A 14729-nucleotide genomic window follows, 5' to 3' on the forward strand; every position below is an offset into this window, starting at 1 on the left:
TTCTGAAAAGATTTTTAGGGTAGTAAAATTAGGTGAAAATAAGAAGAGGGCAATGTCTCACTGTAAGAAGAAGAAAGAGAATACATAAAGAATATTCCCAAAACCTAGAGAAAGGAAATATTACTGATTGTGATCTAGAAAATTCCATAAAAGTTATATATTTGAACATTATATTTCAAACAAATATTAAAAAGTACTGTAGGAAAGAATCTCTACAGGCACTTATCAATGGGGATAACTATCTAGTAAAACTTTACATGGTCAATTTTGTTAAAAAATACTAAAATTAAATCCCTTTGTCCATTCTGAGGGTGGAAAAAATAAGAATTTTGACTACTGGACTTGAACCCTTCAGAGACAATATCCCAACAGAGAATAAATATCACTTTTTAACTCATTTTAGATGGTGTGGTTTGTTTGATTTTCTTTTATTTCACTTATTTTTGTCCCGTGTAACAGAAGGATTTGAAAGTGTATTATTAATTTCACTGCATGTAAGAAAATGAGAGATAATTATTTTTCCGTTTTAAGGCGATTGTCCGTGTTGCAACATACTTAATGTGATAATTACGGTACACAATCAACAGCAATAATTTAAGTGCAACTACTTACACAAACAGAATGCAGCTGCTATTTATTTTCCACCAAAGTGAGTTTACAAATTAATTTACAATTAAAGTTAAGCAATATTAAAATGTTCATAATTACAATATTTGGGTGCTATAAAATGCACCTTTGAGTAACAAGATGAGAACATAATTTGAACTCTAAGTTAAAATAAATGTTTTACACCTTATTTATTTTAAGTAACGGGATCTATTTTTCTTTTTGATTTTGAATACAGTGCCGAAAAAATGTTATTTACAAACAACAAATTGGTTGTGGTTTTTTTTTTAACCTGCTTGCCTCCTTTAAAGATTCAAGGTTTTCCAGGAAACAGTTGAATAAAAACATCCCATTAACTATACAGTTACGTGATGAGTGAACTGTTGTCATCTGTAGATGTTTGGACTAATCCAGGAAAAAAATCTCCTAATGGCTGTCAAACAGCTCACTGTTTTTACATTTCAGACAGGCTTAGCTTAGGTCGAGTCTTTAGATATTAAAGACTATTGAAATGTTTTATCTTCCAGGCTTTTGAATTATTCGTATAATATCCAGAACATTTGAGAAAAAATACTTAGAAATTTATTTTCAAGGACAAAATATGATTTATCATTAAAAGTTAAGGCAGTCAACAAGTGCACTGGCAATAAAACAGAAATTTTAATGCAATTCACCAAAATAATTTCTATCCCAAGATCTTATTAGAGATACTGAAGACAAGTTGACAGATATATGGCTAATAATTTGCACTGTGATTAATACTTGAATAGTCAGATACAGATAAGTACAAATAAACAAACTCTCATTTGCAAAGGTTTCTACGACACCTAGAAGTGGTATATTTGGTCATTGTGTTGGAACACCATTAAAATGCCCAATAGCATTAAAATGGATAGCATGCCCAGGGAAGTGAAATATTGCTTTTGCTAAACTGGTCATTAATTTCTACATTTTACTCAGAACCATATGGTTTAAAATTTGCTTTTACAAGCATTTAATCATTTTTATTTTTAACAAACAACAAATGGAACAGCCATTTTTCAAGAAATATATAATTTTTCACTTGTGAATAACTGTTTTTTCTTTTTTTTTTTTATAATTTTTTGGTCATCTCATATTTATTGAAGAAAATGCCATTTCTAAAGAAAATTGACTATATATTCTGTACCTGTCTACATAAAAAGATAAATAATTTAATACGGTTACATTTTTGCATTTACTTCTCACTTAGTGCAGGTTGCCAGTTTATTTTTTTTGGTGGATGTCATCCTGTCAGAACAATAGGCTTGTATAATGATAGCTACCAATAGGGATAGTAATACTATATGAAAATAGCGCTCTCATGCAGAATATCAAAGAGAAAGGTACTGTATGTGAAGAGGGAAAATAGAAAGAGATTTTGAAAAGATCTTCTCTGGCTTTTCAGATAAACTTCTTTTAGAAGAGAAATGGTTAAAGCATATTTAAGAGTCTAGAACAGTAAAAACCAGCACTGAACACCGAACACTGAACTAGGAGGTGCCTAGGAGCTCTTCCAGTCTACAAACTGAAACATTGGTATGCCAAAGCACTCTGCCAGAGCACATACACCCTTACAGATATCAGACATTGAAAAGAAAAAAAAAAAAAATTATTACCTTAATCAGAACCTGAATATGTCCCATGGCTTTTGATGACTTGAAATACCAAAAGGTCATCACACAAGTCCCACTTGATTCTTTCCATCTGGAACTCTTCACATGGGCTTTTTCATTTTTTAAGCCTATTGCAGTAGCCTCAAGATACAGGAATTGTCCTGAAATTAAATGACGTATTACCAAAAAGTTATTGTGGACTTTCAAATGAATTCCAAATCTCAGCAAAATAAATGCCAAGACGTATGAAGTATACTTCCCATATAGGTCCTATACTAGTGAACTTTGGCTTAGGGTAAAAAATGACTAGATCACATTCTTTGTGTTCTTGTTATATGAGGAATAAACTGGGATCAGCTTAAGAGTTGGATGGGCCTGCGAAGAAGAGCAGGAATACTTCCATGTTTCCCTGCTACTCTGATTACATGTCCTTGACCAACATCATTACTACTATTTTGACAGTACATTATACAGTAGCTACACCATGGTACATTTCAGGATGAAGTTTTCTAAAAGATAACCTTCAAAATAGCGAGTCACAATATGCAAAAACTTACGGAACAGGTAAAAAACTTTCATACATTTATAAATCATTAGGCATCCCTAATGATTCATATTACCTTTGGCCATCTGTACTCTATAATGTATGAATATTAACTCACATTTAAATTATTTAGTCAGAGGAAACTGCAAAAATAGGTGCCTGCAATTAATATTTTCCAACACTCATATAATCCTTGCATTTTCCATTTTTATTTTTAATCAGAAGTATAATAAATTCTGCAAGTTTACGTATTAACTTTTTCCTTTGTGCAAAACCCAAATATGTAGTTCACACAAACATAAATGTAGTATAAATAACACACTGTTAAATTATATTTGCACATCTACTAAAGTTTCTGTATATGAATTAGAGAAAAAGATTACTTCATTAGAGGTAGAGTAAAAGGGGTTCATTCTAACTTTGACACTTCTCTGGCTAAGTTACAACCATAGATGTTTGCCATAATATTATTGGATGAGAAATTTGCTTTTTCCCTGAGGTCAAGCACATATTTAACAAGTGTAGTGATATATTCATAACAATATTTAAAATAAAATATAATTAGACCCAGCAAATGAACTTTTTTTTTTTCTACATCTGTTATTTTGTGTGTTAAAAAAGCCATGTACATAAACAGTATGAGATATCAAAACCATATGATATCATGGCATAAATGTCTGCTAGGAAGACGTGCCTAGACTGGATTGAGTGCTGGGCATGTTGATGTTTGTTAATGTCTTTCTAATATTAGGCAAATGACTTCTGTAAGGTGAAGACCAAATCAAAGCACCCCAACCTAAAAAGCTTTCACAATCTTCTTTGGAAGGAAACTTGACTGACAGGTGGCAGACAAGGGGCACTCTGAAAGACCCCTTGATCTGAATAGCTGAAACCAGAACTGTGGGACAGTGGACTGGTCACAGATAGTCAAGCTTGGCTAGAAGATAATAGAACAAATCACTTAATTCCAACCAGAATTATGCAATTCTAGTCATAAGCAAATTCTCAACATTTTAATGCTGAAATCAGAGGTGTTAATAGGGAAGTTAGAATTAAGTAATTGCTAGATGTAAGTTCCAGAACTGTGGTTTTGGAAGTAAGTGTTGAAATTCATCTTTGTACAAGGACCCATCACTGAATACCACAGGATTCTCTACCACATATGACAAAGTTTTAACAGCTAAACTCAATCTTGTTTTGGTTCTTTCATGATAAACACAATTATTAAGTGATATCAGTTCTAACCGTATGGCCAGATACCACCTTTACCTTTAAAAATTTGAACACATTAAAATTGTGAAAATCGAACCTAATTCTAAATATATTATTTGAGGACAAAATTTAACCGGTTTGGTAACTCACCACAACAAAACCAATTAACTTTCAGATTATAGGGTAAATTTCCAGGCTTGAGAATTAGATCATCAATAATTTTATTCATATGTGGAACAAATTCAACATATATACCAGAGATATCTCAACAGAGATACATAACTCTGTGATCTAATGGAACTGGCCTCTTTAAAAGCTGAGTGAAAGACAGGGGCACATTGAAGGGCAGTTCTTTTGAACTGCATCCTACTTTGAGATCAGTGAAATGCAGCCACACCGGACTGTCTCAAAATTTAAAAACATATGAACACATAATCTTTGTGATTGTTTGTGCCTGTTTCACCCTCAGCAACCCTGGCAAACTTTCACTAGCCCCTGAGTTTCTACATATCTTCAAGTAAACTTTGGATTTATTAGGTTTTGTCCTTCAGCAGTTCCTGTAAACATTCAACAACTACTAAATACAAGTCTCATGCCTTTCTGCAACTCTGCTGTAGAATATCTCAATTTAAGATCAGTTCTGCACTTAACTTTGGTAACAACTTTGCCTGAGCTATGGGACCTTCAAAAGCAGAGGATGAAGGCACAGAGCTTGTAGCAAGAACAAGAACAGGTAACTGAGTGCTTTGGCCAAAATAAACTAGGAGCTGCACTGTCAATAACAAAGAAGGTTTATTTATTTAAATGTATTTAAAATTATCTGAAATTAAACAATGAATAGCCACTATGGGTAAGCTTCCTGGAAATGAGCTCAGTCTCTGGAGGAGTGGTACCCAGTGGATCTCAGAGCTCAGCTAACTCACCCTTGCAAGCTGCAGCCAGACCAAATGCCTCTTTCCTACACAAGTAACAAATAATCTTGCTTGACTCATACAGCAATAAAGGAGAAACAACGGAGAAGCAATTTCTCCTAACTTAAAGTCATTTCACAACAGTAATTAATATTTTGATATTGTTACCCAGTTAATTCATTAAAAATGACACCTTGATTAGACATGTTAGAGCCCTCCTGCTGCCTGTGAAGGGAAGTATGAAAAGCTTCATGAAGACAATTACATCTTGTTTGTGAACTGACAACGTACCGGTTCTATTTCCAAGCGTGTGGTCCCCGGGAGGTCTAAGACTTCGAGGCAAGCTGACCCCTAGCACCCAGTTAAAATTGTCCGCCAAAGAATTTTGCCAGCCACATCTGCCATTCTCAAAAGTGCAGGAAGTTCCACATTCACTCTCATCTGTATTATCCCCACAGTCGTCTTCAAAATCACATCTTTGTTCTGTTCTGTAACACTTGCCGTTCTGACATTGCCAATACCCATGTGAGCAGGAGCCTGAAAAGAGAAGAATGGGGGTGTCCTGGTGAATCGCACTAGCAAGGTTACTAGAAGGTTACATCTCAGAATTGGATATTTAGGAGGAGGAGGGTGGTCCAGAACAGTTTTATTAAAAGCCTTTGGTTCCCCTGAAGTGCCAATCCATTATCAGTTTATTTCTTTTGTATTTTGTCAAGAGATTGCCTAAATAAATGACTGCTTCCCTTGTAAAGCCTTTGAGGGCAAGTTCCAGCCAGGCATTCCTTCACTAACAAAGCTTTCTAGTCTGTCTTAATTGCTGACACTCTCCTTTCATGTGGTGTAGGATTAAACCATTTCATTTTAGCTACAAAATTGAGCTCAGTTTAGCAGCCCCAATTTGGAAGAAAAAGCTTTTCTATTTTAACTACAGAGGTTTGCCTTTTAATGGATTTCTCTTTTTTTTTTTTCTTTTTTTTTTTTTTTTAAATGGGTTCAGTGGGTTGATGCTGTCCTTTTTGTGCAGTACTCCTGGCATTATTAAGGATAATTCTGCTATTGTACAGCCTAAAAATCGTAGGACTCATTTCACAGGATCCATTTCTAAGCTTCATGTTTTCATTTCAGATCAGTTTCTGCAGGGCCCTGGATAAAAAGCAGCCCCTTCAGTATATTCTCTAATCAGGAAGAGAGACACAAAATTCTGAAATGGACCCACCTTATTTCCTTCATCTATTTGCTTTGTCAGAAATAAATGCACAAGCATAATTTTATTTTAAAATAGGTGTATCACTATATTAGCTCATCAGACATAAAATTAAAATATACACATGTATGAAAGTTGTACAAGTACGGGAAGAATCTGAGTTAATTGATACTGAAAATCATATGGTGCTAAAAACATGTTTCCGTTACCACTACCTTAATTTAAAGGAGGGCCTGATGGAGCTAAATGAAATTCACATAAGGCTGGATTTTATTAAGAGGTCAGAATGACTGATTTATTAACAAAAGAAAATAAGAGATGGAGTATCCAGTTGTGTGTTGACAACCTCCATCCTTCAGACTGTTAATGCCAGACTCTACATTACAAATGCCCCAAACTAAGTAAAAGGGCATTGACACACCCCTTTGCTGTAGGTTTTGGCTGCAGTGGAAAGAAGCCTTGAATCACTAGGTGTTAGCTAAAGAAAACAAGCATTAGTCCCTCTTTTTTAAGTAAAAAAAATCCTAACACATACTTAGTAAAAATAAACAATTACATACAAATAAATATTGGAATACCATAGATATCTCTAGCAAGATTTCCAAGGAAATCTTTAAGTTTTAATTCCTGATTTCTTAGTAACATAGAAGTATGTATCATGTTTACTCTAGAAGACTGTGTGTGACTTGGCTTTTAACCGTTCTCAGAGAAAGGAAGAAAAAGTCCTGAACAGAATAAAAAAACAGCAAGCCAGAATAAAAGTCTGATAATGACTTAGAAAGTCAGGAATGTCAAAGGTCTCCAGAGCTGGAGACAGGGAAAATGGGTAGGCTCTGACTAGAAGAAAAAGACTTGTTTGAAGTTCACTGTTACGAGTTATGAAAGCATCAGTGGGATTTTTATTAGTATACAATCTCTGAAAATCAATGTATCAGTCAGTGTCTAATTATTGTAACCTGCAAGACAGCTAGAGTCCACCAGAAACTTCTATCAGTCTGCTTCAGAATTTCAATCATCTGTGTTGTTTCCCAAAGGGTGACAGAGATTTGTTATAAAATTGCTGCCTAATATAAATGGCATCTATTTTTAGGAACTAGTTATTATAACCCTACATTCCTTTTATATGAATGCACTAAAAAATTAAGCAAATAATTTATTTTGTCATCAAACTAGGAATTTAAATTTCAGGATGCATTCCACGCTTGAAATACTTTTCCTTGATGTTCATCATGATCAATAATTGCAATAACTATTTCAGTTTGAGGCATTACTTCCAGTTTCAGGTCAAAACAAAAAGTGGAGTTGAAAAGTGGAAGTCTTTGTTTTCTGAGGAAAAACAAAAAAATCCATCTTGAATCCTGACATGAATGAATCTTTTCAAGCATGTGTAATGAAAGATATTACACTGTCTAACTGAGTGTGTAACGTGACCTGTTTCTGGATGTACTTTGACAGTATGTTTTCTCTTTAAATGACAATTTTTTAAGGCTTTATAACTGTAAAAAAACCCCAAACCAAACCAAAATAAACAACAAAATAGCAAAAAAACAGCTTATAAGAAAAGGGGGGGGTGAGCTCTCTTCCTTTCCACTCTACATTTTCCCAATCTGAACAATCCAAACACTCTGTTATATAAATGCTTGTGGCTATAATAGGGATTGAATTGAGAGGAACTTCTTTGCAAGGTTCAGTAACTTTTTCCTCCAAGCAGGAGAAAAGGCAGACTTTTTGCCCTATGTGGTAACTACATCAACACACTAGGCTGCAGTGGATCCAAAGGATCTGTTAGTGTCTTTCAGATCAATAGTCTCTGATTTGAGGAGGATTTACACAACAGAGGAAAATGGCTGCACCAGTCAATAATACCCTTGTTTTATATATCTTGAACAAGATCAACAGATGGAACATTTATATTTTAAAATATGTAATTAGGACAAGGATTAATCACCTATATTTTATGAAGGTGTTTCTCTTAGATGTATTTTGAAAAAAATGTACCTATAAACATCAAGAGAGAAAGTAATCTTACCAGCATAATCATAATATGGTTTATCTTCTACATCAATGCTCTTTGAATAGTAATAAAGATAATATGGCATATAGGTTGCAGCGTTGAGGCAGAGCAGCAATAAATTACAGGAAAGACATTCATATTAAGAAATGGCATCTATGTGTATTATTCACATAAACTTCAAACTCTGGCAAAAATGGTTGTGTTCTCAAAGAAATCAGTTCCAGAAGGGAAAAAATTATTCTTTAATCTTTGAAACCATAGCCTGTGTCACAACAGGATTTTTCTATGAGGTAGCTAATTTTTATATCACTCTATATCATAGTAATAACTTTATTGCTTGTTTAGCTCTTCTCTGAAAATAAACTAAAATAAAGTTTTAAATCCTGTAGAATAAATTAACTCCAGGAATGCATGATAAGATGATGCAGAAACACAATTTTATTTATTATTTATTTGTTTATTCATTTCTTTCCCTTTAGCAGATGGATATACTTGAGAAGGACTTAAATTTTATCAATGTCACTTAAAAGGTCTTAAGATCTTTAGATGATCTTCCTAAATCTCTGTTCAGAAACATCTTAATTTTTTTTTTTTTTTATCACCCAAACTCTTGATCAGTTGTTCATTTCCTGCAAAATATTTAGTTTGCCTGGTATTTCAGGATGAGAATCACTCATTCTTCCCTGTATGAAGGTAGTAGTGTGTTTTTTGTTTTATGAATACCGCTTATTACTTTACCATTAAAATACATTACAAGTTCTCACAAGGTATTTGGACTCATATATGAGTATGCAATAATTTTATTTTCACTCAATATTGATAACAAATTGTCTCATATTTCCTTGGATTGGACATGAAAGATTTCTAAAGCAATTGTCTGATTACACACTTGCATTAAGTGACCAAATGGAGCCCAACCAATGTAATTTTTCAGATACAAGCTAAAGAAACAGCTTGATCATATTCTGTAATTATCTGTAAGAAGACAAACACTGATATCAGAAGGCTCTAATCTAGTAGAAAAAGCCCAAAGATTAACATGTTGGAAAATTGAAGTTAGTGAAGTTCAAATTAAAATAAAATGATTGAGTAATTAAAAACTGAACTGATAACCAAAGACTGCGCTAAATACTCTATCAGTTAAGGACTTTAAATAGAAACTGAATTTTTTCCTGACACATATGCTTTAGTTTAACTTAAAAATATTTTCTAAATTGAGAAAAACTCTAGATGACAATATGGTTAATGTTATATAGGAGGTTAAATTACATATTAATAGTAGTGCTTTTTGGTTTTAAAAATCAATTGCAGTTTCAGACCTTAATTTGCTTATATAAATATGAGATTATAATAGATAAACTAAACGTTTATCCAGGCCTATTGTACTTGCAAAATAGAGATGAAAATTTCAAATTTCTGCATTATATTCCAGCCTTCTAGAAGCTGGTCCTTTAAATATCTTTGTTTAATGGAAATAAATTAAGTATGATAATTAAACCGATAAATAAGATCAGAATTTCTAGAAAATTGCAAAAATATCTTTGCATATTGATTCCAGTAGTTATGGCTCTAGTAATAAGCATTTAACAATTCTCATAATTTAAACTTGTTTCTTTTTCATTACTTATTTTATATCAGCATTGCTTTAAAATCACTAGCAAGCTAATTCATATTTTAGAATGACATGAAACAGATTAGTGATAAGGATATTCCAAAAGTTGTTAAACTTGTGCTTCTTAAACTTGTTATATTTAATGGTATCATTGTCTATGTTTTCCAAACCTAAATCAAATGAAAGGGGTAGTTTACAATTCTCAGAAGTATCAGAATAACACATCAGTAGCCTTGAAAAGATTGGTCTGCTTCAAAATATTTTCAAAATATTTTATTTACATTCACATAACTGGAAGTATACCTGTTCCTAAATCAAAGCTAGAGTTCCTGTAGAACAATAATCTGGTACAGAGGTCAGAGTAATTAATCAGCAGGCTAAGAGTTTGACATCCCAGGGATAGGGGCTCTCCAGATAATTTAGATCTCTTGAGTTTTTCCCTGCAACAGTTACTCCATTATCATTCTTGCTCTGAGTTGACATTACTGTATGACTGAATTGTTATGTGTCCTTAAAAAAAAAATTGTTAACAAGAACATCTTTCCTCTAATATTTCACCAGTATAACCCAAGGACACAGAGTAAAGTGCTTTCATCACAGTTGATGATGCATAGTAATAATGACTTGTCAGCACAGGAATGTGAAAAATGTATCTCATTTCAAAAGCAAAGCTTTGGAAACTCCAAGAACTTTTAAAGATTTTCAGAAGCTGAAGTGCTGGAACAAAAGACTTAAAAACTACTACACATTATGAGCTCACTCTTTGTTAATAGTCTGCTTTTTCTAGGATTGAGTGCAAATATTTTATTTTTTTGGTTTTGTAAGCCTCTCAAATACCTTGACATATTGATTTGCCTTCTGAACAACTGAAAGTTTAAAAAACAACAGCTTAAGTTCATTTGCAAAAGGGACTTTGAGAAGAAATAGCTAATCTTATAAGTTTCTCCCATGACAAAGAGCTGATGAAGGCTTCTCCAACAACCGAAACTTCCACAGCTGATTTCTTATCTTGTCCATTTCCACATACAAACATAAGATAGTTTCTTTCCAGTAATCAGATCCAATAATATTCATCCACAGAACAATTAAGTATCAAAACCAGAAATGGCAAGGTAACATATCACTGTTCAACATTATTGTCTCTATCCATGACAGAGCACTGAAGTATCTTCTTTGTTCTGTTTCCTAGTGCTTTATTATTTCTCATTAGAAAAGGATGGTTATTTATCAGTCATTCAATACACTTTAAGACATACACAATCTGTGACACATTCAGTGTGCCCTAACATTGTGCTTTGCTGTATCTAAGGTTAACAGAAATTCTGAAGGATAAGGGGAGCTCAAGACAAAATGAGCATTCAGCGTCTCTTCATACTGAGTTTGTCTGATATACTACAGGCAGGGCAGGGTAACTCTAAAAACAATATTATAAAGAATAAAATCCTCAGTCTTAAGTGCTTAGATGTATGCGAATGTGCATTCACTCAAAGGAATATACTAACACTGTCAGTAATAGAAATAGTGCATACTTTCCCATGTTGCTTGAGTAATTCCACACCTATTTAGTCTATAAAACATATTAGCAGGTTAGCTTAAATGGAAATTTTCAGCTGATCTCTTCAGATGAGAAATTCCTATGGTGAATGAGAAGAGACCTAGGCCTGAATTCATTAATAGGTACTCCTTCTACCACAATAGCATTGAGACTAGTTTATTTCTTGCCAGAAAACTGAAACAAGGTACAAGGACATGTTATAATGATTATTCCACTGTTAATCAGATGGTTTAGATCTCCAGCATAAAGAAATGGATAGACAAGGAAAACTGCTATAACAAGACATGTGGATAATGGGAACAGGGATGTATTAATCCTTATATACAGTCTTCCTTTTCCAAAGACAAACTGAAATTTAGAACCTGTCTTCTTAAGGGTGAAGAAAGGAATACTAAGACAAAAAGGAATCCATATCTAGTTTTTAAGCAAAACTTTTTCAGAAGTAATAGTACTCATCATATGCATTTACTATGGTGAGAAAGATTAAATACTAACCTGAAAAGCTTAACTTACATCTTACTCTTAGTAAATTAAAAAAAAAAAAAGTGAAACAAATTTTTAGTTGGTCATGTTTCAGCTCAAACAAATTAAACCTAAATATTCACTGCCTGAACTCCTTAGCAAAGACAAAGAAAGAAGAAATGTTCCTTAGGTATAAAATCCACAATCCTAAAAATATGTCAAACATTTAAAAATTTTTGGTTTTTCTTTCACTTGTGACTTTTCATAGTAGTATGCACCTTTAGGTCCAAAAAGTTTAAAGTCAGTCTTGCATCTCCAGCTTTCTCCACCACAGAAGGCAGCAACACAGCCCATGTGCCATGTGAGAATGTCTTGGTGCAGCAGATCTGGAAAGAAGCCATTCAAGCACCCTTCTGAAGACCTCCAGGCTTGACTCCAAGTTGTAGTATGCCCTTTAGAAGTGCAATTCAACAGCTCACCTAAAACATAACTGTACACTGACACCTTGCCTGAACAGCTAAACATTATAGTGTTTTTATCAAAGCCTGGACTGATGCATAAGTGATGACACCTCTACCTTAGAGCCCAAAGTCATTTAGTTGTGACCTCTAGTTTAGTGGTCCGGTTGCTATATGAGAGTTTGAAGGGTGGAAGACAATATGGCATTTGTGTTTCCTGGTGCCTAGTGCAGAGTCTGGTCAGTGATTTAACTGCCTGTGTTTTTGATAGGAGAAAGATCTGCAGATTGAGTCTAAAAGATGGCTTGAAGTAAAGCAGAAACCCATAAATCAGAGCAGCTTGAGCATGAGAAATAGGGTGCACAAACTCTGAATAGGTGAGATGTCAGAAGGAATTTCTATAAGGAGACAAAAAGAAAGCTGTGTAGGCAGTGAACTAAAAGCAATTGATGATGTTATAGCTTAGGCTGAAGGAGAAGAGATCTTTGCTGGCTGCACTGGAATATATTTTCCTTTCACATTCTCCACCATGCTCCAAATTGTTGCCCAAAGCATATAGTGGAAGGTGGAGCTGCAGTGTAGTCATAAATCCCCTTTATATAACTTGCCAGAGCTGCCATACCATGCTCAGTAATGTGACAGGTGGAAAATGTATCCCTCAAACGCCACTCAAAAGCCTGACCAACCAGCTCTCATTTACAGGCACAGCCCTGACTCTGAGACCAGAGGGCAGGACACTCTCCTGGTTAGATCTAACCTAGGTAAGAGAAGACAGTGGATATGGAGGCTGAGAACTTGAGAAATGCTGGTTCCACAGCTGGAAGTATAAACCAAAATACTTTTAGAAACCTCTTGTCTGGCAAAAAAAAGGTATGAAGAAAGACATGGCTTAGAAAGTAAAAGTGGCAAATAGTCACTGAGTGATTGTATTATAAGTGCACAAGACCTCAGATGTCTCTTCTGGGAACTGGCATTTTCTTTGGCATGTTAGACACTATGAGGTGGTCCAGGAATGACTTTTAAATGGGTATAAAATGACTGTTCACTATTCAAAGAGGAAGAAAACAAATTATATATATCTGTTATTAGTTGGGGATTTCTACTATTTATGAAAGTCCATCTATTCCCTTAAATCAGTATTAATATTCAACAATACAAGTGTAAATTACAAAGGAAACTGCTCTGGAATATTCTGGATGAAAATGTGAAAGATCTGCAACAAACATAATTTGCACAGAGTTTCTATAAACAATTACAGCACTTAAACACAGCTATGTTTAAACTCTTTATCAATACTTGAGTAAGAGTCAGGTGTAGAAGAAACTAAAAAAGTCCAAAAGTGATTAAACTGAATCTCAAGACCCCTATGAATCCTTCATCTCTCATTGATCAGAAGGCATAAGTCTCAGAACTACTGTATTGACCATACGATATTACAAAACTTTTCATCTGCATTAGACAAAACGCTATAGTGAGCTAAAGAGGACATGATGATTAAAAGATGTTATTGATGTCTTGAACAGCCTTCCACACACATTTGAGCCTCTACTGTAAATGTCAATAGGAAAATGAAAAATACATTATGCTTGATAGAAGAGAAAGATATCAACAAACTCTTTAATCACTCAGTATCTCAAAGAAACACAGCTTCTAATATGGTCAGTTTTTCCCTTTCCTCTGTGTTACAGTCATGTTCTCAGACAATGAAAGAAAAAGATGAAAAATAAACCTGTAAAGTCAGCATAAGTGGTGTGAGGTGAGATTCTGCAAGTAACAACAATTGCATTTGGAATCTATATGCTCTAATGTCACTTACACAGTTAACGTTTTCTAATGTGATTAAGTAGTTCTGTTCATTATTTTTTCCCCAACCGGTATGAACAATTAAGACAAAAGCATTTTATACTGATTATCCTAATTTAACATTAGTCCAATCCTGAACAATCGTTTATTTCCCTAAAGCAAGAATAACTGCATTAACTGTACCTCAGTTCAGTATGTGTTCATGTTTAGCATCACTCTTTGAGGTATGCAAATAGTAGCACATAAGCTTAGCAAGTGACTGAACAAGGAAACAGCAGAAAAGTTAACGGTTGCAAAGAGAGCCACGATGAAATTGTTTTATCTCACTTCATAGGAAGTTGGGTTTTAAAAGAATTTGCTCAAATCACTAGGTCTAGTTCACTTTTATGAAAGGCACCCACCTCAAGCCATTTCTCTGCCTTCAATATAATCAGTAACTTTCTCCATTGCTGCTACCAAAAGACTATTTTTTGGTGTTCAGATAAGGGACCCTTTTATCATCTAGCCTAAATTTATTCATGACCAGTTCAGATACACTGATTTGTATGCAAGCTCTGCAATTCAGTTGTCCTCCACTCAGAAAGGAAGGTAAGGGAAACATGGAACAAAGTACAAAAACCTCATATTAACCTGGCCCAAACCTTCATCTGAAAGTTCAACCTTTCTTACACCAATCTTCTTTCAAAGCCTAGCCACACAACACTAGACAACTTC

The 14729-nt window shown here is 34.1% G+C and overlaps 1 protein-coding gene across 1 annotated transcript in view; it reads right to left on the reverse strand.

Annotated features, from left to right (window-relative positions):
* MALRD1 (MAM and LDL receptor class A domain containing 1) overlaps positions 1–14729 on the reverse strand; it is a 290211-nt gene that overhangs the window by 134881 nt on the left and 140601 nt on the right. Inside the window, exons 26-27 of the mRNA XM_074897495.1 lie at positions 5199–5444; positions 2244–2401 (exon numbers count right to left, since the gene is read on the reverse strand). Coding sequence (XP_074753596.1) covers positions 2244–2401; positions 5199–5444 — 404 coding nt within the window. The remainder of the gene's footprint in view (positions 1–2243; positions 2402–5198; positions 5445–14729) is intronic.

Source organism: Athene noctua, chromosome 2 (assembly GCF_965140245.1).
Source record: "Athene noctua chromosome 2, bAthNoc1.hap1.1, whole genome shotgun sequence".
Lineage (NCBI taxonomy): Eukaryota > Metazoa > Chordata > Aves > Strigiformes > Strigidae > Athene > Athene noctua.